The 23,809-nt window shown below is 48.0% G+C and overlaps 2 protein-coding genes across 2 annotated transcripts; one reads left to right on the forward strand and one right to left on the reverse strand.

Moving 5' to 3' along the window:
* The first annotated feature begins 1,162 nt into the window (after positions 1–1,162).
* Positions 1,163–20,558, forward strand: LOC149361428 (uncharacterized). The gene is made up of 3 exons (XM_089572681.1): positions 1,163–2,517; positions 15,447–15,583; positions 20,545–20,558. Exon 1 carries the CDS (start codon positions 1,470–1,472, stop codon positions 2,352–2,354), a length of 885 nt encoding a protein of 294 aa, XP_089428807.1. The 5' UTR covers positions 1,163–1,469; the 3' UTR covers positions 2,355–2,517; positions 15,447–15,583; positions 20,545–20,558.
* LOC149361429 (uncharacterized) lies at positions 18,299–19,066 on the reverse strand. Its single transcript, XM_089568075.1, has one exon. The coding sequence runs from the start codon at positions 19,064–19,066 to the stop codon at positions 18,299–18,301; it is 768 nt and encodes a 255-aa protein (XP_089424201.1).
* Positions 20,559–23,809: the final 3,251 nt, after the last annotated feature.

A 23,809-nucleotide genomic window follows, 5' to 3' on the forward strand; every position in this document is an offset into this window, starting at 1 on the left:
GACGCGCGAGAAGGCGCGAGCAGGGCGCAGATATCTGTGCATGTCAGATTTAGGCGCCTGCGTACGGGCGCTAGCGCGCACGTCGGAAGCGGGGTGCGGTTGACAACAATGGGAGAACCGCGGGGCTCTCGGGGACTCTTTTCTTCGTGGCTCGAAGCTCTTTCAGCTTCCCCAAAAATTTTCTCGCAACCCTCGTCGCCAATGTGGTGTGTGCCGTCTTAGTAAGAAGAGTCGAGTCCGTGCCGCCGCCTCCATGACCAAGAACTAGACCAATCAATCAATCAGTTTATTCTGCACTGCAAATACATTTTACAGATTCAGGCCTGCCGAAGCCTCATTGGGCTTGTATGGCAGCGCCTGGAAGGTAGCGGCAAGTCGCGTGCGACGCTTTACAAAATAAGATTAGCAAAAAGCAACAGAAAAATAGGAACAGCAAAAAAAATTCGGGGGGCACTTTGACTGTCTAAAGTGCGTAGAGGTGAAAGCGTTTTACGCACCACTTTCACTGCTTCTGTGGCACTGGTGGCGTCACATGTAATGGAGTACTAATTACTAAGTGATGACAAATCACTAATTAATGGTTAATTACTGATTAATGCCTGAATACTAATTAACTGCTAATTAATGACCCTTAAGCTGCGCCTTTAGCAGTGGAACGCGACAGCCTGTTGTAGCGCTGCCAGGCAGTCCACGGAACGCCACCACCCGTTCGGCGCGATGCCTTGCCGTTTGAACGCAACGGTTTTTGAGGAAAGGAAATGGCGCAGTAATTCTCTATCATCTTGGTGGACACCTGAACCGCACCGTAGAGGAAGGGTGGAAGTGGGAGTGAAAGAAGAAAGACAAAGATGGCCCGTAGTGAAGAAAATGAAAATTGTATTTGAGGAAAGAAAATAACGCAGTAACTGTCTCACATATCTCGGTGGACACCCGTCAAAATTCAGGGGGTGGGGGGTGCACTTTTGTGACCTAAAGTGCGGTCACTGATGTGTGGCTAAGATGTTAAGCTTCGCCTCCAAGAGTGGAACGCGAGAGCGTCTTGCAACGCTGCCAGGGAGTCCATAGAACGCCATCGCCCATTCGGTTCTACGCCTCGCTCATCGGTAAATTGGTTTTTGAGGAAAGGAAATGTATTTCTCTCTCATATATCGGTGGACAGCTAAACCTCACCGGAAGGGAAGGGAGGAGGATGGAAGTGAGCGAAGACACCGTATTCACTAGACGCGCCTTTGTTAATTCCAAACCATCGAGTTGGCATGGCAGAGTGAGATCTTCCGGCCACCGAGCGTGACGGACGCAGGATCATTAGCTCCGGCGGAGCGGCGATAGCGGCACTTGCTGGCCGCGGAAACAGGTTAGCTGCCGACGCAGATCATGAATAAGAAATTGTTTTGCCTACCTTGCCTACAGGACGTGTTGTTCTTAACACGGTGTTTTTTCACGGAGACGTGAGAGCGAGGCCCTACAGGATGGAAGATTTTCGGGACGCCCTGGCCAACGCTGGTGCGCTCCCCGACGTCGTGGCGTTGGGGGCGTATCAGATTAACCACGTGTGGGCGGTGACGATGAGCACCTCAGAAGCTGCGAAGAAACTTGCTGCCTGCAAAGAGCTACAAGTGAAAGGGCGCCGGTGCATTATTTTCGACCCTGAAGATCAGCAGGTAAAGCTGCGCCTGCATTGGATGCTGCACGGTGTGGCGGACGACGACATCCGGACTGCTTTCGCGGCGTTCGGCAACGTGACGGAGGTGACGCGGGAGCGTTGGCGTGTCCAAGGCTTGAAGGAGAAAGGCTCGACCAGCAGGACCGTGCTACTGAAGTTGAAGCCGGGAATTAAGGTGGATGATTTGCCACACCAGGTCCGAGTAGCCGGTGAGCTGGCCCTCGTTGTTGTCCCTGGGCGACCGATGCAGTGCCTGCGTTGCCACGGCACGGGTCATGTTCGCCGCGACTGCAAGGTGCCAAGGTGTTCCCTGTGCAGGCGCTACGGACACATGGATGCGGACTGCGTCCGTACCTACGCGTCAGCTACCGGGCTCGGAAAGGCGAACGACACTGCGGAACTCATGGACATCGCCGAGGCGGAGGAAGCAGCCACTGGTACGTACGAGGCGGGCAAGTCGGCTTCCACACTTGCGATGTCAGGGACTCCCAGTGACGACACCAAAGCGGCCGACGAACCAGAGAGCCAACAGCCGACGGGAGGCTCCCTCGGCGTCTCTGACGAGACGCCAGAGAACGGGGCGTGCCCATCAGAGCCCGTAGTCGTCGAGGGAAAGGACCTGAACGAGGACCACCACGAGAATACCGGCGCCCGCACAACAAGCGTCACCCCCCCCTCCCCCCCCCCTTAACACCCCGGCGAAGCGTTCCCATGACCAGGCCAGTCCTGAAGGGGACAAAGTGGTAGCACCCGGCGTCGAGCAGCCCCCTGCAAAGACGACTCAAGGCCGGCGTTCGTCGTTACGGCCACGCCCAAACCATGCGGCTGACAAACGGTACTCCTCCGCAGGCAAGGTACTACTCGAGCAGACTGATGTTCTTGCGCCGGATGATACCGGCGGCAACAGTGGCGTCTAGCGGCGCGCTAGACGTGGAAGGTAAGCACCATGCTGTTGGTTCCTTCCTCTTGTGTAAAAATGGCTCCCGCCTCCGCCTTTAGAGTCGCTACATTGAATGTGAGGGGCCTGGCGGCAAGGAAAAAACAAGGTCAGGTGTACCGACTTCTTACGGAGCGCGAGATAGATGTATTGGCCGTGCAGGAGACGAAAGTGGACGGCAACGCAGGAACCGACAGCATGGTGCGACGTTTCACGACTAGATTTTATGCTGTCGTCAGTCAAGCAGTGGGAACATCGGCTGGCTGCGTGCTTTTTGTAAAGAAGATGCCGGGGCTAGAGGTGCAGGCTTATTTCTCGTGTGTGTATGGGCGGTGTATTGTGCTTGATTTTTGTCTGAACGGCAATGAGTGGCGCATTGTTACTGTGTACGCGCCGAATGTGGTTGAGGGAAGGGTTGCCTTTTTCCAAAGCCTCCAAGAGCGCCTTTGTACGGAGAGGCGGCTCATTGTATTAGGCGACTTCAATTGTGTTCTTAACGCGCGCGATAGGTCAAGCATCCGGGGGTTTCGAGACAGGAGCACTGAAGTGTTGATGCGAATGATCGAGAACGGAAACCTTGAGGATGTGGCTGAACTTATTGAGGGTGCGCGGACAGTGCAGTTCACTCATTTCCAGGGCTCAAGCCATGCACGGCTGGACCGCATTTACGCATCAGTCGACCTTGCCCCTGTTTGCAACCATTATGAAGTTGTGGGAGTCTCCTTCTCAGACCACTGTTTAGTTGAGTGCTGCCTGGGAAGTGTGAACCGAAGCAAGGCATTTTCGTGGGAAATGTGGAAGCTAAACAACACGCTTCTTCAAGACGAAATCTACTGCAGAGCAGTAAAGGATGAAATAGGTAAAATAAACCCGCGCAAGAACCTGAAGATTTGGCAACAGTGGGAGCTAAGTAAATAATCTTTAAAAATCAAAGCAATAGAAAGGGCGACATGTATCCGTTATAAGGAAAAACAAGACGAAGCTGAGCTAAGGGCACTGCTTCAAACGCTGATGAAGCAGGAATGCAAAGAGCTGGGAAATGGATAGAAGATGCCAGGAAAACAAAACAAAAGATAGAGCTTATGGAAGAACGGCGTTATCGCGGAGCACTAGTGAGGGCAAGGGCGGAAGACACAGCTGCTGGCGAAGCGCCATCGAAACGTGCTCTTGGTCTAGAAAAAGCGCGCGCTGAAAGAAATCACATCGATAAAATAGAATGGGGGGGTATCTTATCGGCAGACACTGACCACATCAAAGAAGCCTTTAATGAATACTACCAGAGGCTTTTTTCATCGACTCCTGTAGACGCAGTAGTCTTTGCGCATCAGTTTCTTGGTGCAATGCCACGGCTTGACGAAGAAAGCAAAAAGAAAATGGAACTAGCAATAACTCACAGCGAGGTAGAGCACGCGATAGATCAGTTAAACCTAGGAAAATCACCAGGACCAGATGGATTCAGTGCGGCATTTTATAAAGAATTTAAGCACGAAATTGCCCCAGTCCTGTGTACAATTTTCAATGAAGCCTATAAAATAAACGTATTGCCTCCGTCTTTTGGGATCTCCCATACAGTTGTCATACCTAAAACGGATGATATAGAGAAATTACAATTGGTTACAGCGTATCGACCCATAGCACTCACTAATGTGGACTACAAAATTTTTATGAAGGTATTGGCGCGTAGACTGCAGACAGTGATATCGGATATTGTTGGACCCCACCAGACATGTGGAATCAAAGGGCGCTCAATTTTTTCTAACATTCACAAAGCGCGCAGTGTGCTTGAAAGCTGTGACGACATCAATGGGCGAGTAGCGATGCTTCAGATTGATCTTGAAAAGGCATTTGATTGTGTTTCTCATGAAATTTTGTTTACCGTTTTAGACCATGTGAACGTCGGTTCAGTTATCCGTAAGGGTGTAGCCCTGGCGTATCGAAACTGCACGACGAGGCTGATTGTTAACAAGACTTTGGGGGCCCCCATTAGCGTGCAGCGTTCGGTGCGTCAGGGCTGCCCCCTCAGCCCTCTCTTGTTTTGTATTTACATCGAAACGCTGTGCATGAAAATCATAGAAAACAATAGTATTAATGGCTTTAGGTTACAAGCAGCTGAAGTTATGCTGCTGGCCTATGCAGATGACGTTGCAGTATTTACGGTTGATGAGGGGAGCATAAGTGAAGCTGTCGGGTGTGTACGCGCGTTCCGCGAAGTCACAGGTAGCGGGGTTAACTGGTCCAAGTGCCTTGGGCTCTGGCATGGATGGTGGCCATCCCACCCGGACCATTTTGCCAACGTACCGTGGGCGACGACCCCGGGCAAGTATTTGGGCGTTCCGCTCGATGCTTATCGCGATAGCGAGGACTATTGGAAAGAGCAAACTAAAGACGCACGTGACCGAGCTGGGAAATGGAAAGGCACCAGCCTTTCAATTTTCGCCAGAGCTACAGTCTGCAATCTTTTTTTTATTAGCAAACTGTTGTATGTGATGCAGGTTTTGAATTGCTCGCGTGTGAACGTTCAGAAGCTACACAGGATTTTTGTAGTTTTCATATGGGCGTCCGAATGGGAACGTTGTAGCAGAACGAACCTGTTCCAGCGGGTAAAAGACGGGGGGCTAGGGCTAGGGCACCTCTTTTTAAGGCAGCTGGTGAACCGTTTTTTGTTTTTTCGCGACGTCACAGGCCCGTTCTTGCGCACCGTGTGCCAAGTGAAGCTGCGGCGATTGCTGCCGGAGTTTGTGGTATCCACAGAAGAGCTCTCTGGTGGAACGGTTGGTTACTACAAAGAGATTGTAGCAAGCGTTCGGTTTCTTTCGGCACGTTTTTCCACCGATTATTTGTATAAAAGCAAAAGGAAAAAGTTGTACAATGATCTTTGTGATATTGTTTTCCCAGAGCCCATGTACAGGGCCTTGTACAGTGGAGGCCCGGGAGGGGATGATTTAAAAAGGGTGAAGAAAATGCAGGTGCCACCAGGAGTAAAGACTTTCTTTTTTAAGTTACACACCGGGACGTTACCAGTTAAAAAGTTTCTAGAGGGAAATGATTTCTTTTTACCGTGGGGATCGAACTGCTTAATTTGTAAACAGCCTGAAACAATAGACCATGTTTTTTTGCATTGCTGGGAAGGGGTTTATTTTTGGGACGTGTTACAAAGGACCATAAAGAAAGAGCTACCACTTGACACGCACGGAATTCGCTATTTAAGCACTGATAATGAGGATGGGGCACCTTTTGATCTCATAATGCTCTTGGGCCTCCACTGTATATGGCGCTCCAGAATGGCAGGCTACCATTGTGACAAAGATGCACGACCGGCCCGAATTTATTTTCGGGGAAGCATGGACTGGTTTCTTGCAATCCAAAAAGCAGCTGCGGAGCCTCCCGAGTGGCTCTCAAGACTAGAGCCGTTGTGTATGTTGCGGGAATTTTAAGCTGACGAAGCCAGTCTCGTGCTGGCTGACCACGACAGTGTCGTATGTATATAGCGTTATGTGTATTTTTGTTGTGCAATGTCATGAGCCAAAGACAGGCAATAAAGAAAAAAAAAGTTGGCATGGCAGAGTGGATAGCATGCTCGTCTCGCACTCCGAAGACCGGGGTTCGATTCCCGAGCTCGACCAATTTCTTACTCGGTTTTATTTATTTATATGGCCTGACTAGAAAAGTTAATTAGGCTAATTGGGTAATTAAGCAATTAACTAAGCTCAGTCCCACTTACTTGGAGCATCACTATATGATCCCTTCAATTGGTTGCATGGTTACTAGCCAAAGTACAATGGCCCCGTTTGAAATTGGCGCACGGTGACGTCACGACCGTTTCGACCAACTGAAAAGCGTGACATTTCTGCCGACAACTGCTGCTTACAACGATGAGACATTAAAGGCTTTCGCCTTAAAAAACGTTCAAACACATCACACTTCACAGTTAACCGGAAGAAACGTTGAATCCACTAAACTACATCAACAACAAATGTATATCAGGCAATGTAGGCGACGAAAGTCCAGGAATATGACCATGAAAGGAGCGACGAGACAAAACAGGCGGTACATTATACCAAAAAAACGAAGTTAAAGGTCAGATGAAAGCAGATGAACGCAATAGTTTTTTTAGTTTATAATTTGTACTAACAGAAAATGCGCTTGACGAGAACACATTCAGTGACGAAGGAACATAGAATGCACGAGTTATTTCACCATAGCGAGTGGAGCAGCTTTATTGGACGGACACAGCCTATATATACATGAGATGACGTCACAAGACAGAATCCAATACATTCCACAGAATCGAAACAAGAACTTAAACAAGTACAGAAAACACATGAACCACAATACAACATACTGCCTTTCTTAGGGGAAAAGGATTCACAGATACATTAAAAATTGACACACAAACAAGCCGGCTCGCGAGGGGGAGCGAGCCAGCAGCAGGAGCATGGAGGTGCATGTCACTTTTCGACGCCCATCGCGGCGTGTGCTGGGCGCGCAGGCGCTTCGCGGGTACGCTTCGGAAGTGTCCATCAAGGTGGGGCTTAAGGGTGTGAGTAATGTGGGGAACGTCTCCCACGAAAGTAATCACAGAGATAAACGGGACGAGAAAAATGAGAAATTAAAGGAATTGATCGAAAAATTAATGAGGATTGTCGAATCGCAAAGGTCCGAAATCCAAAACTTAAAGAAACTAGAGAAGCAGAGAGTCCTTCCTCCACAACAACCCATCAGACAAACGATGTCCCCAACGGCACGTCAACAGCCTCCTGGCGACGATAAGATGGTCACAGAGGCGTCCGTCCCGCCACTGGTGAAACGCAAACTGCAAGGGAACGACCCTCTTTAGGCTAGGGAGAAAAGCATAGAAAATCTTGAAAGGTTAGGTGCCACAATGAATGAAATCCAAAATCAAGCTGTCCTCGGGGAAGTTCAGCCGTACTTCACAGGAAGCTTTTTGGTGGCTTTAAAACGTCGCGGCCTTGCACTCTTTCCGATGACAAGCGGGTATCGTTTGTCGGTACCGTCCATGTTGACGCACATCAAAAGAGTCAGCCATTGTTTGCTGGGTTTGTCGTCGTGGTACGCCTGCCCCTTCAGGGCGTTTTTTTAGGCAACATTTGGTAGAAGAGACCGCTCTCATCGGCGTTGTAGGCGTCGCTGGGGGCATAATTTCCCAGAATGTCGGGCACGTGTTCAGACTGCCAGTCGCCGACTACAGCCATGCTTACGCTGCTCGCTTCGCCGCTGAGCACTTTTTCAATGCTGCCGTGTCGTTCTTTGAAGCGCGACAGCCAGCCGGGACTTGCCTTGAATTGGTTGTCGCCCCGCAAGCACGCGAAAGAGCGAGCTTTTTGTTACTCACGGGAATATCCTTCGCCCGCAAATCTATAAACCATGCGAAGAGGGCCTCTTCGATTTTGCCTTCAGGAGTAGTCTTCAGCGTTTTTTTGCGCGAGAGATTCCCCGACGAAGTGGCGCGGAGGATGTCATCTTTCTCTTTCAATATTGAACAGAGAGTACTCGCTGGAATGCCATGTGCTGCACCCACGGCACATTTCTTCTGTCCGCTTGTCACAGAACCAATTATGTCCGCTTTCTCGTCCAGGGTAAGGCTTTTTCGTTTCTTGCAGGGCTCCATCTGCTAGTCAGGAAGGTTAGCGGCGCGCTTGTTCGCGCACACCACTCCCGCGTTCACGACAGCGAGGCTAGACTGACTGGAGGCCGATCAAGTTGAGCTTGACCAAGACATGCGCTCAGAGGCACGGGGAAATATCCGCACAACGACGACGGCGCGCGGACACAGAGCACAACACACACACGACGATGATGATGATGTAGCCTTCCCTTTGTAACGGGCGGGCGCCAACCAAAGGTGCCCTGGCTGGATAAACACACACATAAAAACCGCACTATCAAACGCGAAGCGGCAAACACACACGCAAACACTGACGAAACAGTACTCGTCTAATGTCGCACCAGCGTCCACCACTCTGTCAATCGGCGCTTCGTCGCTGCAACTGCCGCACGGTTTGCTGCATCCGCTGTGCAGGCCTCGTTCGAAGAACGGAAACCCAGCGCCTGCGGAAGCGTAGCGCTCTCGTGCGGTGGCGATGGCAGCTTCTCACAGAGTAGGACGATGTGTTCCGTTGCTTCGTCGTGCTCTCGGCAGGCTCTGCACTGGGTGTATTCGACTGTAGTGTCGAAGCGCTTGCGATACACAATCGTTGGCATGGCACCCACGCGTGCCTCAAACAACAGGCGGCTGCCTACACTGTTGTCGTAGAAGCTCTCCACGCAGATGTCCTGCTTGGCTGACCGGTACACTTCCAGCGTCGACTTCCCCTCCATGGCAGCCCTCCACGCCTCTCCCTCCTGCGCCTCTCTGAAGGTCCACCCAGAAGTTATCGCCCTCCAGGAGACTGGAGGCGCGTCAAAATTAATTGGTTATCAAGCTTTTAACGCCGCGGCCGACAAACCTAATTTTCCCACATTCGTTAGAAGGAACATTACGGCCATTGAGCATGACACGGGCATACGCCACATGGGCACGCCCTCGTGGAACTTATTCTGGCCAAAAAGACCCAACGCAGTCTTTCATTCTGAATATTTATAGCACTCCTAGTCAAAAGAAAGTTAAATTCGACTCCCTCTTCAGAAAAGTGATGCGTATCGGCGACAAGCACGTACTGGTTATTCTAGGTGACTTCAATGCGCACCACCCTGCGTGAGGCTACCCGCGGCCCTGTACGAAGGGGAGAGAGCTTTGGCTAGACATACAGCAAATGGGCTTCACCGTGCTCACGGGTCCTCTCACCCCCACAAGAATGGATAACAGCCTGTGCGCTGACACGTCCCCAGACCTCACTCTGGTGGAGAATGCGGGTACAGCTAATTGGTCCAACTCCAATGACCAACTCCAACTCTTGTGACCATTACATACTTGTCACGGAAACTAACGTTGGCCCTGCCAAGCGCCAAACGCGCTCCCCGCATATTATCGAATGGGACGCTTTCCGCGACGTTCGTAACCAGGACGGGAGAAAGGCAGAAATCACAAACATAGAACAATGGGCGGAGGAACTCCGCAGGGATGCTAAGAATGCGACTAAAACGCTCGACGACAACGCGGAACTTGAAGTACTAGACAGCCGCCTTCGACGACAACGCGGAACTTGAAGTACTAGACAGCCGCCTTCTTCATATGTGGGGGGCCAAAGCTAATATGGAAAAGCGATTAAAGAGACAAAAGTGGAATCGCAATCTCAGAAGACGCCTAGCGCGTCACAACAAAGCGATTGAGGCATATGCACTTAGACTCTGCGATCAGAACTGGGAAACAATGTGTAATCAGCTTGAGGGCAATATCGGCCTCGCCAAAACATGGAACCTCCTTCGGCACCTCCTCGATCCAGAAGGAAGTAAATTAACACAGCGACAAAATTTACACAAATTAGGTTATAAATTTGAAGGTTCCGAGTAGGAACTCCTCTATGCAATTTGTTGTCGATATATAGGCTCCGCCACCAAAACTTCCTTACCGTGCTATGAGGGTAAATCCAACAGCGAACTAGACGCCCCTATTCACGAATTAGAGGTTCGAGCAGAAATACTAAAACTGAAAACCAAATCAGCCCCCGGACCCGATGGTGTAACCAACAAAATGCTTAGAAACCTAGATGATAAATCCATAACAGCGCTGACCAATTTCATGCAAGAATGCTGGGAGAAGGGTGAGATTCCCAACCAGTGGAAAACCGCTAAGGTAATTTTCATACCTAAGCCAGGGAAACCGCTCAATCTAGAAAATCTAAGGCCTATATCCCTCACATCTTGCGTTGGAAAACTGATGGAACATGTCATACAAACGTGACTAAACAATTTCATGGAAGACAACGACTTATACCTTCATTCGATGATAGGTTTTAGATCGCATTTGTCCACGCAAGATGTCATGATACAGCTCAAACATGACATATTAGACACTAAGTCGCTCGATGCGAAAGTAATAGTGGGACTTGACCTCACTAAAGCTTTCCATAATGTAAAACACGTGGCGATACTAGAAAACCTGGCTCTTTTAAACGTCGGGAAGCGAACATACAACTACATTGTCAATTTCCTTTCGGGCAGGATAGCGCGCATCCACTTTTGTGAGAGTCATTCTCAAGACATACAATTGGGCAGCATAGGCACCCCCCAGGGTTCGGTACTTTCCTCTCTTCTCTTCAACGTGGCCATGATACGGCACCCGAAGAGGCTGGAGGGGATAGATGGCTTGAATTTCTGCATGTATGCGGACGACATCACCATGTGGATGACCCGTTGACACGACGCGCACATCGAAAGTACGCTACAGAAGGCCATAAATGAGGTAGAAAACTATGTCAGCCGTAGGGGCTTGCAATGCTCGCCGCAGAAGTCTGAACTTCTTTTTTATCGACCTTTGCATGAAAGACAAACTAGAACCATCCCTAACATCAAATTACAAACTCAAGGGGCGGAGATTCCTCATGTTGAAAAAATCAGAATTTTGGGAATGATTATACAAAGCAACCGGTATAACGGTGATGCAATAACTAAGATGGAAAACTGCGCGCAACAAACGATGCGACTCATACAGCGGACTGCCAACAGGAGACACGGCATGAAAGAGCAGAATCTCCTACGGCTGGTACAGGCGTTCGTAGTTAGCCGTATCTCGTATGCTGCCCCCTTCCTTGATCTCAGTTTCAGAAAAGGAAAAAATAAATGGAATTATCAGGTGCTGCACGAAACAAGCTCTAGGACTGCCCATCCGTACATCCACTCACCGCCTCCTAGAGCTAGGCATGCATAATACCCTGGAAGAAATTACGAAAGCAGTGAGAACGTCCCAAATCGAACGCTTAGCCGGGACAACAACCGGCAGGGCAACAACCATTCTAGAAAAACTCAATCTGAGCCGAGATAACAGAACAACCGCCAAAGTTGACATGCTCGGAGAAATTCGGGACAATATAGTTGTACCCCCATTACCCAGAAATATGCATCCCATTCATCACTCAGTGCGCCGGGCCAAACGGGCAGAGGCGCTAGAGAAACGCTTCCGCTCCTACAAAGACGAGGACGTGGTCTACGTGGATGCCGCTGAGTATGGTAAGAACACGATGACCGTCGATGTCGTCAATAATAAACAACTCCTCAAAATAAGTGCCTCCATACTCTCGGGTAACCGAGAGACTGAAGAGGAAGCTGCCATAGCACTGGCTTGTGTAGGCACAAAAGCGAGGTACATCATCAGTGACTCCAAAGTTGCCATTCTAAATTTCAGCAGGGGCCGGGTCTCCCCTCTACGAATACAATTCTAAGCCGTCATGTAATAGACAGGAAAATTACACTAGTTTGGACACCAGCACATGTATCCCTGCCTGGTAATGAGAGAGCCCACGAGTTCGCCCGAGGCTTTTCCTTCCGGGCGGACCCGAGTGAGGTGGTCTTTGCAGACAGGGATCGCATGGTGACCTACAGAGAAATTACACAGCACTATCGTCTGCAACGAGCTAGACTTCCTCCAGCGGATAGATCATTGACCAGATACCAAGCCATCAACTGGCGCCGGTTACAAAGTTACACCTTTCCTAACCCGGCCTTTCGGAGTCTTATATATGTACCCAGGGCAATATTCAGACAAATGCGCAAACTGCGAACTTAGGGCCACCTTGGACCACATACTGTGGGAATGTCCTCATGCCCCCCGGGAAGGACGAGGTATAAACAAAAAAGATCAATGGGAGACCTTACTACTGAGCTCCGACGCGGCGACTCAGTTACAACTCGTCCGACTGGCCGAAGCCGCCGCCGAGAGCCAAGACCTTTTGGCCGTCGTCTATGCGGGTAGCCCGCTGGCTACCCTCTGTCGGACATTAAAAGTTTTCCTATCCTATATCCTGCGCACGCCCTTGGGCATCAACTGCCTTGGCCCATTTCCTCGCGTTGTCGGTTTGTACTTCATTTCTGAAGAAGCCGAACTTGCGACGAAGGTGTTGGAACCGCTTCACCCATGTAGTCCGCAGGCAGTTTTGACTTACATAGTCAGAGACTCTGCGCGCCCACCTATTTTTGTGCTTGAACTGCACAAACATGAACACGCGGAACTGCAACAGCGCCGTCTACGAAATGTGGCACGAAAGTTTTTTACCGCTGGCGCCATCTGGTGAACTCGACTCAACAATGCAACTCTTGTTTTGCGCCGCGCAGTTTGCAAAGCAATTCTAAAAAGGTTCTAAAGGTTTAGCAATTCTAAAGGTTTATCTTACTTCAACGATTGTGAGTTTTTAGGAAAAATTTTACGTGCAGAAACGAGGCATTTGCATCGGGTCATGTGTAGCTCCAGTTTTATCGGAAATTCTTTTAGCTGAAATTGACCGCTCGCTATCGCGAGTACTATCTGACGACCGTATCGTGCGAGTGTTCCGATACGTGGACGACTTTTTAATCCTTTTAAATATTTACCAAAACGACGACTTGGCCCTGGTGGGGATGGAGGTTTTAGAATCTTTTAAGTCTGCCTTTCCGAGTTTTAATTTTATCATTGAACTTCCTGAAAACTCTTGTTTGCAATTCTTAGATGTAAAATTATTTTTTAACAATCCTGACCACCTCTGCTGGGCGTACATGCCTAGGTCGAAAAAGGCACTCGTGCCATTTAACTCGTGCCATTCGAAGCTGGTCAAGAGGGGCATTGTATCAACTTGCCTCAGGGCTTCATTAGCCAAGTCCTGTCCACATAAGGTTCAGGTTAGCTTTGAGGCTCAGGTTGATCGCCTTAGGTCTGCTGGTTTTCCGCTGGCCCTTCTCCAGGCTGTCGCTGAGTCCCTGTTGATGTCCTTCCGCCCAAACTCAAAACCTAGGGGGGCGGATGCACAGGAGAGGCGGAAGTATGAAGTTGTGCCCTACGTTCACAGGGTCTCGCACGGCTTGAAGAGGGTCGCCGGAAAATTCGGCGTTGAGGTCATTTTTTCTGCACCTTGCAAGTTGTCGCGTTTGTGCAATTTGGCGAGAAAAGATAAGCACAAGAAGGTTGTGTGTGGCATTAACCACAGGAATAAGTTCGTACAGTGTACATGCAATGTAATTTATCAGATTCCCCTGAGTTGTGGTAGGTTCAACATAGGGCAAACTGGCCGCTGCGTCAACATTAGATTATTAGAGCATGCAAATTCCTTAGATGATTCGAGGGGGCAGCATCGGCCTAAGCATTGTCACACTTGCAAGAATGATGACAAAAATTGTAATCCACTTTTCGATAGGACAAAGATTATCGGACGCTCGAGGGTTAAGAAAGAACGGGAAATTATCGAGGCCTTGGAAATCTCGAGATTAGGGCCTGACAAGTGTGTTAGCGATGCTTCAGTACACCTGTACCGCACGGAGTTCAAGTTCCTTGATTCCACGAGATGAGTGTGGCTTTTGTTTTTGTTTTTGGGGTTGGTGCGCATGCGCTTTGCTGCTGAAGGAAAGGGGAGTTGGTGGAATAAATCAGTTGTCAGTCTGCGTTTGTCCTGTGTGGTTCTCTTTCTCTTGTCCCATCCTTTTGCGCAGTTATTATTTGTTCTCATAATGTCATACCAACTAGCCCCTCACCGCACTCTTTTAGCTTTGCGCACAACTGGCCACGTCAACACAGCTAGTACAGAGACGCGAAGACGCAGTGCCTATCGCGGCAGCACGCAGCGCTGAAAGGTTCTTTGCTGGCGGCACACGGGCATGAATGCGCGTGTAGTGTCAGTGGTCACACGGTCATGGTCAGTATGCCATGCAAATATGCACAGCTGATCCGATCGCGGGGCGCACGATATCGGCGCCGTACTGCCGCCGTACTGCCATTCATCTCTCGCCGAGAATGGAATATGTGCCCGCGAATGGATCTTCGGCCCGGGCTTTACATTCTCGCCGCATGTTACGCTGTAATTGAAGTAACAGCGCTCGAGCAGTTTAACTACGTAGACTGCGATTCAGTTGTATGCGTTAGGATTGAGGTTCCTCCTCTTTTACTTGTATTTCACTTGTACTTTTATAAATTGTGTATTTAAGGTATGAAGCTCCGTATGATCCAGCTGCGTTCGTACTTATGGCCGAGCCAGTGTAGTCGAGCCTTGAATAGCAGAAAGGTGAGATAAAAACAAATTGCTCTGAAGTTTTTCGCCTCTATTTTGGCATTCGCTTTTTCATACTTTGGCTCGGAGCTGAAATGGTACAAACAACTGCAAAATGCACACAGGTGCCCTAGCTCCATTTGCCCTAAATCCCGAAGTTGCAGTGAAATTTAAGGATAATTGAGCCTTTAATATGTACGAAGAATAAACTTGGTTATTTCGTGATTATAACCAGTGGCGCAAATAAATCTGACTTTGACTTAAATATGCTGAGGTACCTCTCCAATACTTTAATTGATGTTAAAGGAAAAAGTGTGCTTTTTCTGCAATTGGCACTATTAATTCATCACACCTGTGAAGAGTGTGAAATCAGTGCTAATCATGCAGATTTCAAATTGAGGGATGCATGCAGAAATTGAAGCAAACCAGACTTCTACTGAAAATATCGTTCTGTGGTGGTCTGTTCTTTTGAATGGTGGCATGTATTGTAGAAACGATGCTGGATATCTATATGCAAGCGATGTCTCGTCTGAGGCTAGCTTGTGAATGACTGCCGTGGTTACGAATTTCTTGTTGCCAGGCCCACTTCGAAATGTGGTTAAACAGTCGTGTTTCATTCTGCGACCGGCTCCTTTTTGTGCCTTGCATGTTGCCTTACATGCTTGATTCTAGTCCATTTTTTGCACTGTGCTGCTGTTAAATGTGTCTTTTTACCTTGCAGCAAGCTCCACATAGCTTTACCAGCAATGCCTCTTCCAAGCTCTCCAGTATGGCTGTGCCAGCCTTTCACTTGGCGCTAGGATGCCCAGCAAGCAAGCAGGCTTTTGAGGTAATCACTGAAGACATCTTCCGACACAAGTAGGTTTTATTTTCCTAGTCCACTGCTGCTTATGTGACCCCTCGTCATGTTGATTTTGGCAAGTTAGGTTGCCTATTAAGGGCTCTCTCTTGTTTTTCACCTGCTTTTGTGGTCTACTGCATTGGTGTTCGGCTGCTGAGCCCAAATACGCGGGATTGAATTGCGGTGGCTTCGTTTCGACAAGGGGAAATGCATATTTCCTCGTGTGTCATGCAATGTCAGGGCATGTTAAAGAATCTTTGGTGGTCGAAATTTATGCACAGCCCTCCTCTATGGATGGAGCTAATGTTCAACTTTGAGGCATTAAAGGGACACTGAAGGCAAACTGAAGTTGACCTGTGATGATGGAGTTCCGCATTCTAACCACAAAGACGTCACTTTTTCTGAAAGTGGATCTTTATAAGCCAGAGAAAGCAAAAAATACAATTGTCATCAGCACCGGCTGATTTCGGAAGTCAATTGCGATGCGTTGACTCCGTTTTTTTTTGGCACAGATTCCAGAGGCTAGGCTGAACTGCCATTCACCTCAGAACGGTTATCATGGAGTCCTTTGTGTAGAATTCATGAGTTCAAATCGAGTGGGGGGAAAATTTTTAAATTAATTTTTGCGCCAAGCATTGTGTTGGTGGCCTTTGCGCTGCTGTTAAAAGCCGGGATAGCATTATGGTATCCCATAAAACTAGGTTCAGGACTTGCAAGAAGTGATTTATCACATTCCGCTAGCTTGTGCAAGAAATTACTTCAGGGATATGTGCAGGTGTCTTTAATGTGTTCCTGAGTGAGCATTAACTTCTTAGGGGGAAGGCAGCTTTTAATCTGGCACTACAGCGCCAATGTCGTGAGTGTAAATCATAAGATGACCCATCAGTGTGCACGCCTGATTTCTGTGACACTTCAGTGATGTATGGAAGTGGTAAACAAATCTGTAAGGTATATGATGCATATCTCCAAGGCAACAGCTGCATGAGTAGCGAAGCCATTAGTCAATCTTCACCGGAAAGAATTTTCTCTTTTAGATGACGTGCTTGTATATCAGTGACAGTTATTTGTTGACCTGCCTTTCGCTGGTGTGGGTCATTTGTGTGCGCATCTTCATGCGGGCCTACTTTCCTTCACAAAAAGTTAATTGATAGTCCAACCTGTTTTCTTCTCTTTTCCTGTGTTGCATCTTTTGGCTGGTTTTAAATCTGTAACTGAGCTCAGACCGTGATAATTACTGCCGGAAAACAGGGCTACTGAATGTGAACTTGGCATACATGCGCACTGCATGTGTGAAAGTGCAGTTTACAATATTCAGAAATGCTTGATAGCCTTACAAGAATCTAAAATTTGGTTGGAATTCCTATTTGTTCTCTGTTCAAGTGTCGAGAGTTTTTCCGCTTCATCGTGTGATTAGAGACACTTTGGTACTTAAGGTGAAATCTTCTTTTCTTTAGCCTGCATGTTTCTCACTTTTGGGAGAGAAAGGTGGAGGCTAATGAAAAAATGGTTTATGGTTTGTGAGGTTTAACGTCCCAAAGCGACTAAGGCTATGAGAGACGCTGTAGTGGAGGGCTGCGGAAATTTCGACCACCTGGGGTTATTTAACGTGCACTGACATCGCACAGTACACGGGCCTCGAATTTTTTCTCCAAAGAAATTCAGCCGCCGCGGCCGGGATCGAACCCGCGTCTTTCGGGCCAGCAGCCGAGCACCATAGCCACTGAGCCACCGCGGCGGCGCTAATGAAAAAGAGTTCAGCTTAAAAGAGTATAGACACCTAATCTTGGTGGCATGTTTTCTTCTCTATAATGATGCGGAAGACACTACTATGCGTGAATCACCATCTGGTATTCGCGTGCGACCGCTAAATAATTTATAATCAAATTTTTCTGCCGTCCTGCTTCGGTGAACGATTTGACTATGGCTATGACATCAAACAGAGGTTATAGGTCACGTGAGGCGTGGAAAAACTGCACTTATAATCACTGATTCATCATTTTAATTCGCTACAGCGCTGACGCCAGCATTCCTTAAGAGCCAGAAGTACCAATTTTATTGCAGTTTTTCATGCCTCACGCGACCAATAACCTCGCTTTGACGTCACAGCCATCATTCAGCTGTTGAAACCGAAACAAATACAGCAGGCGAAAGAAATGTGATTGAGAGAAAAAACTGACGCCAAACAATATTTTAATTTAGCCCAACGTTTCGGGACCAACTCGGTCCCTTCTTCAGGGGTGACTAAAGTGTGCCAGCAGCAGCGGGGTGTTGCCTTCGCTCTCCCTTTGTTAGCACGTGGCGGAGTCCACTAACGTACGCAGAGGGGGGCGTTCCTGGAGTTCTATTCATCGCCGCCTTTGTGAGCCGGATGTGCTATGACTCCACATGTCGCCTCTTGAACAGGTTTGGCTCCACGGCCAAGACGCTCACCTCCTCGAAGGCTATTGGATGGTCGGCGCGCTCGCAGTGTTCGGCGAGGGGGTTGGCTTCCGAATTCATTAGCCGGACGTCATTCTTGTGTTGCCTAATTCTTTGGGGCAGTTTTTTCGTCTCGCCGACGTATGAAGCCGGACTCCTGGAGCACGGGATTTTTTAAATGACACCAGGTTGTTTTTCTTTGGGGACGCGGTCTTTCGGTCGTGGCAAGAAGCGGCTTATTGTTGAAACAGGTTTGTCAGCAACGTAGATTCCATATTTTCCCGGAATGCGTGCAAGTGCTTCGCTGGTTCTCCTCACGTAGGGAAGCACCACGCGCGCGCGTTTCGTTGTTTCATTTTTGGCTGTTGTTCCCCCTGTCCTCTGAGCCTGACGGCGACCAACTCGTTGAAGCCGCGTGTGTAGCCATTCCTTTGTAGGTCGGCGGGAACGGTGGCCTCTTCTGCAGTTTTTTCTGCTTCCGATGAGCAGATTGCCTTTGACCTTCTCGGAAGAGAGGAGACCACGGATTCCTTGTGGCTAGTAGGGTGGTTGGAATTAAAATTTAGGTAGCGGCCGGTGCGGGTTGGCTTCCTATAGACACCGAACTTTGGATCTGCCCCTTCTCTTCTTATGAAGACGTCCAGGAATGGCAATGTGTCGTTCACTTCTCGTTCCATTGTAAACTGAATTGAAGGTTCGACTGATTTCAGGTGTGCCAGGAAATTTTCGACCCGCGACGTCTTCAGAATGCAGAAGCAGTCGTCAATGTAACGAATGAAAACCTTTGGTTTTCCTTGAAAGGTCTTGAGTGCCTCCTCTTCGATGGCCTCCATCGTCAGGTTGGCAGCAGTCACCGAGATCGCGGCGCACATGGCAGTGCCGCTGGTCTGCTTGTAAAATTCTCCTTTGAAGGAGAAAGCTGCGCTCCTTAGGCAAAACTCCAAAAGCTGGCAAAGTTCCTCCGGGCTCAGCCTCGTCCTTGTGGCTAGGCCAGCGTCCGCTTCGAGGGCTTCCTTCACTGCAGAAACAGCAAAGGGCATAGGAAGGCTGGTGAAGAGCGAGACCACGTCGAACGAAACCATGCACTCGTAAGCTTCCAGTTGAACGTGGGACAGACGCGCGACGAAGTGGCTGGAGTTTCGCACGTGCGTTGATGTTTTGCTTGTTAGGGGTGATAGGACACGGTGGAGGTAGGCTGAGAGTGCCTTAAGAGGTGAGGTTGTGAAGTTGCGAAGAAAGGGCCCAACTTCGCAACTTCAGACCAGAATGAACAAACTTCTAGCATCCATCTTCAAGCACCACCCGGAATCAAAATATCTCTACTTACGCTTGACCTGCTGAAACGACTCAGCACCGGCCTTTTACGGACTGCCAAAAATCCATAAACCTGGCGTTCCGCTGCGCCCCATCGTCGACTCCGTGAATGCCGACTTTATGGCTTATTACAAAGAAAAAAACACGTGCCAAACGATAAGGACAGCAAATTGAGGTATGGAAAGAAAAATGATAAGTCTAACATTAGGAGACAAAAAGGGGGCGGAGTGGGTGAGGGAACAAACGCGGGTTAATGACATGCTACTTGAAATTAAGAGGAAGAAATGATCTTGGGCGGGGCTTGTAATGCGAAGACAAGATAACTGCTGGTCCTTAAGGGTAACGGAGTGGATTCTAAAAGAATGCAAGCATAGCAGGGGGTGGAAGAAAGTTAGATGGACGGATGAGATTACGAAGTTTGCGGGGATATGGTGGCCACACCTAGCAAAGGACAGGGTTAATGTGGAGACATGGGTGAGTACTTTGCCCTGCAGTGGGCGTAGTCACGCTGATGATGATGGTACGTGTCGCGCTTGCTGCTTCGTGCTATCAGCTGGCCCATGCTTGGCCGACCAGACTAGCCAAATTTGTGATGTGGGTTTTCTATTGCACCTGCATTTGCGTACACAGAGGACTTGAATGGTAGCAGGTGATCCTGTGCATCTGTTCCCGCCACAGCACACATGACCCACACTGAAAGCTTCTCTGCCTTTAGCTTCTCTGTAACCCATTCGTGTCGATGTAAATTAGAAAGTCCTTAGAGCCCTCTACTTTTTAATGATAATAACAAGGTAATGCAGCAATTCAATTGTACCTGTTCTCTTTCAACACAGTAAAGTGCTGCTGGGTCGAGTTCACAGTTTCACTTTGTAGGTGTGCTCAGGATGTCATCATCATCATCATCAGCAGCAGCAGCAGCAGCCTGACAACACCCACTGCAGGGCAAAGCCTTTCCCATGTCTCTCCAATTACCCTGTCCTTTGAGAGTTGCGGCCACTGCATCCCCACAAACTTCTTAATCTCATGCGCCCACCATTATCATTACCAAGCTCATACAAATGGATTGATGCACGTAGAGTCAGGTGCGTAATGTGATACCACCAGCTCACCCAAGCTCTGCTCAGATTTGCCTCATTGCTGCAGGAGAAATAAGGCAGGCTGGAGGCTGAGAGGTGCAAAAACATGATTTTTCAAGAATGTCTTTGTGGAAATTGCAATTAATCATGTGAATTTGCTTTCATTTTAGGAGCTGCACACACGCTGTGCGCCGTTCCATACTGATCATGCTGGCCAGGTACGCTTATGGTTACATTACTAGGTTGTTTTCATAATGGCAGTTGTGGATTTCTGTGTGGTTTTGAAACATAAATTGTATAAGTATTTGGCCTGCCACAAAAGTATAGTGGTGCATTCAGGGCCAGTGCTACAAAGGGATGTTTTGATTGCTGCAAGAACTTGAAGGCGCCTGTGTGGTCACTGTGGAAGGCCCCCTCCCTACTTAGGAATTGCTATTTGGGTTACTCAGTCATTTGGCAGAGGAATAGTGTATAGAGATAAGGGATGGAAGAATGCTTCCAACTAAAGAAAAAAATCCAGCAAGCAGTCATAGAAGCAGAAGTACAAAAATGGCAAGGCTTTCTCTAATTTACATCGAATCTTTTTCATTTAGACTTCTTATTGCATAGAACGGCTGATGCTTGGCTTACACACATATTTTCTTTAGGTATGCAGTAGGTCTCATATTCTTGTATGGTATGGTCACGGTGCCAAAAATGATGGTGGTGTTAGAAAACTCGGAATACAGAGGAATGTCTTACAATCAGCAGCGACACGTGAGGCCAGTGTTCCACGAACTAAGTTCGTACACCTTTCATGTCTGGCTGATGCAGCAGCTGTTCTGGTTATACACCTTCGAGTACAAGTTAGATACAGAGCACCAATAGCACTATCTAGACAAGTCGCAGCGTGCTCGATACTGCACTCGTTTCGCTTACATGCTCCCATCTTTCATTTGTTAAAAAGTGGCCAAAAGTGCTCAATAAGCTGAGTAGGCATCAGAAAGGCACTTCGACCTCGTGTATAGCAGTAGAGTTCTTACAGAATAATATAACTTGTGTAAGTATGGAATGACCACAATTGAAAAGCCACATTTCTTTTCAACTAAAGTGGCTGTTTGGACTTGTTGGTCAGTGATCATGGTTAAAGAATGCAGTGTGAAAAAACAAGGACAAATGAAAAAGTTGACAGGACTGGCGGGTGTCCATTTCTTCGTTTGTTTTTGTCATTTCGCACTGTATTCTTTAACCGTGATCACATTTCTTTGTCCATTACATTGTTTTACAAAGCTTGTGCTCGAAAATGTTAGAACATACAAAAAAAATGAAGCCTGGCTGATAACCGCCAGAAATTTTGTCCTGCCAAATATACTCACGAATGCAACAGTGAGACAGGTGGGCAAAAACAGCAGTACAACTTTTTTAGATTTTTGACAGTGGTGCTTGTACTGCAGCTACTGCTAGGATAACATGTTTTGCCTCTGCAGCTCTGTTGCCTTCGTGCATATATTTTGTAAATGAAAGGTTTTTGTGACTTGTAGCAGGCCTTCAAGGTGCTGGTGTTTTGGCATCTGTTTTAACCTCTGTAGCAAAAGCCTTGCCAAAAATATCTATCAGGAAATGCGTCCATTGGAAGAAAAGTGACATAGGATTGCGATCATTCTGTACATACACCAGTTATCGCATTCTTTGAAGAATGCTGGAGCCAGGTGCAAGGTTGTGAGGGCCTTTTGGCCCCTAATAAGCTTGAGCACCTTTGCCCACTGATTGACTAATGGAAGGCAGGCATTAGTGAGTGAAAAAAGCACAATATCAAGCACAGCTTAACAAATGTGAACTGTGCTCGGTTGTGTTTTTTCTCATTCCTTTGCTACATGATTGAAGATAAAGGTGCTATCAAAGTAAATTAAAGTAAATGGAAGGCAGTATTAGTGAAAATTTTTGATTTCGTAGCCTAATTTAGAGATTGTGCAAATTATATAGTGCACCAATAAATTTCGCACATTACGGTTTGAAGGCAGGTGTACTTTGTCCAGGCAGGCTGTTGCATCAACCCAATATTAAGGGAGTAGAACTTGCATACCGAGCTGCCTCATCTCCACAATCTTGTGGGTCATTGTAACTTGTCCATCTGGACAGGGGAATTTTTCCAATGCTGCCTTTGTTTTTCGGCACCATGTCTAGCAGATGCAGGGGACTGCCAAGCTCCGGACCGCTCAGCTAAAACCAGTGTCATGCGCAATGCAAGCATCAACCTTCCTACATGATTACAATTGTAATTACGATTACAATGAGGTTTCTGGCAGTAAATTCAGTTGTGAGTCATTGCTCATGCTGTGCACTTCCTTTGCCCCTCATCTCTGGGTGCTATTCCTTCTTGATAGTCTTCCTGGTCTGAGCTTCTGTCATAGCCTGTTGACATACACGAGAGATGGCATCTATGAATTTAGTGTTTTATTGGCTCTGACTGGGAAACATGCACTTTCCAGGACTACTACCTGCAGATGTGCCGTATCTGTTTTCATGGCCACTGTAGTGCTGTAGTTGTCTATCCACTTCCCTATTTTGTAATGGAAGATTTCTAGGCTGTAGCAGGCCAGACATATATAACTGTAATGCATAGAGTGCTGTATACATTAGTTAAAATTCATCGTCATCAGCCTAACTACACCCACTGCAGAGCAAAGGCCTCTCTCATGTCTCTCCAATTAACCCTGTCCTGTGCCAATTGTGGCCACCGTATCCCCGCAAACTTCTTAATCTCATCCGCCCACCTAATTTTCTGCCGCCCCCTGCTACATTAATCTCCTCATGCAATCCACTCTGTTACCCCCAAGGATCAGCGATTATCTTGCCTTCGCCTTACATTCCTTGCCCTAGCCCATTTCTGCCTCTTGATTTCAAATAGGATGTCATTAACCCGCGTTTTTTCCCTCATCACTCCGCCCGCTTCCGGTCTCTTAACGTTACACCTATAATTTTTCTTTCCATAGCTCGCTGCGTTGTCCTTGAATTAAGCTGAACCCTCAATGTTAGCCTCCACATTTCTGCCCCATAGGTGAGTACCAGTAAGATACAGCTGTGTTAGAATTTTCTCTTGGGGGATATTGGCAAACTGCCTTTCACGATCTGAGAGAACGTGTCATATGCGCTCCACCCCGTTCTTATTTTTCTAGTTATTTCCCTCTCGTGATCCGGATCAGCGGTCACTACCTGCCGTAAGTATACATATCCTCTTACTACTTCTAGCACCTCGTTACCAATTGTAAACTGTTGTTCCCTTGCTAGACTGTTGAGCATTACGTTGGTTTTCTGCATGTTCATTTCTAGCCCCACAATTCTGCTCTGCCTGTCTAACTCATTCATCATGCTTTGCAGTTCATATCCTGAGTGGCTTAGCCAGGCAATGTCATCAGGGAATCGCAAATTACTTAGGTATTCTCCAATAAATCTTGT

Source organism: Amblyomma mixtum, chromosome 2 (genome assembly GCF_055824585.1).
Source record: "Amblyomma mixtum isolate Tamu chromosome 2, ASM5582458v1, whole genome shotgun sequence".
NCBI lineage: Eukaryota > Metazoa > Arthropoda > Arachnida > Ixodida > Ixodidae > Amblyomma > Amblyomma mixtum.

What these genes read in the sequence shown, in the direction of transcription:
- LOC149361428 (XM_089572681.1), top strand. Translation starts at nt 1,470, where the DNA reads ATGGAAGATTTTCGGGACGCCCTGGCCAACGCTGGTGCGCTCCCCGAC.
- LOC149361429 (XM_089568075.1), bottom strand. Translation starts at nt 19,066, where the DNA reads ATGGTTTCGTTCGACGTGGTCTCGCTCTTCACCAGCCTTCCTATGCCC.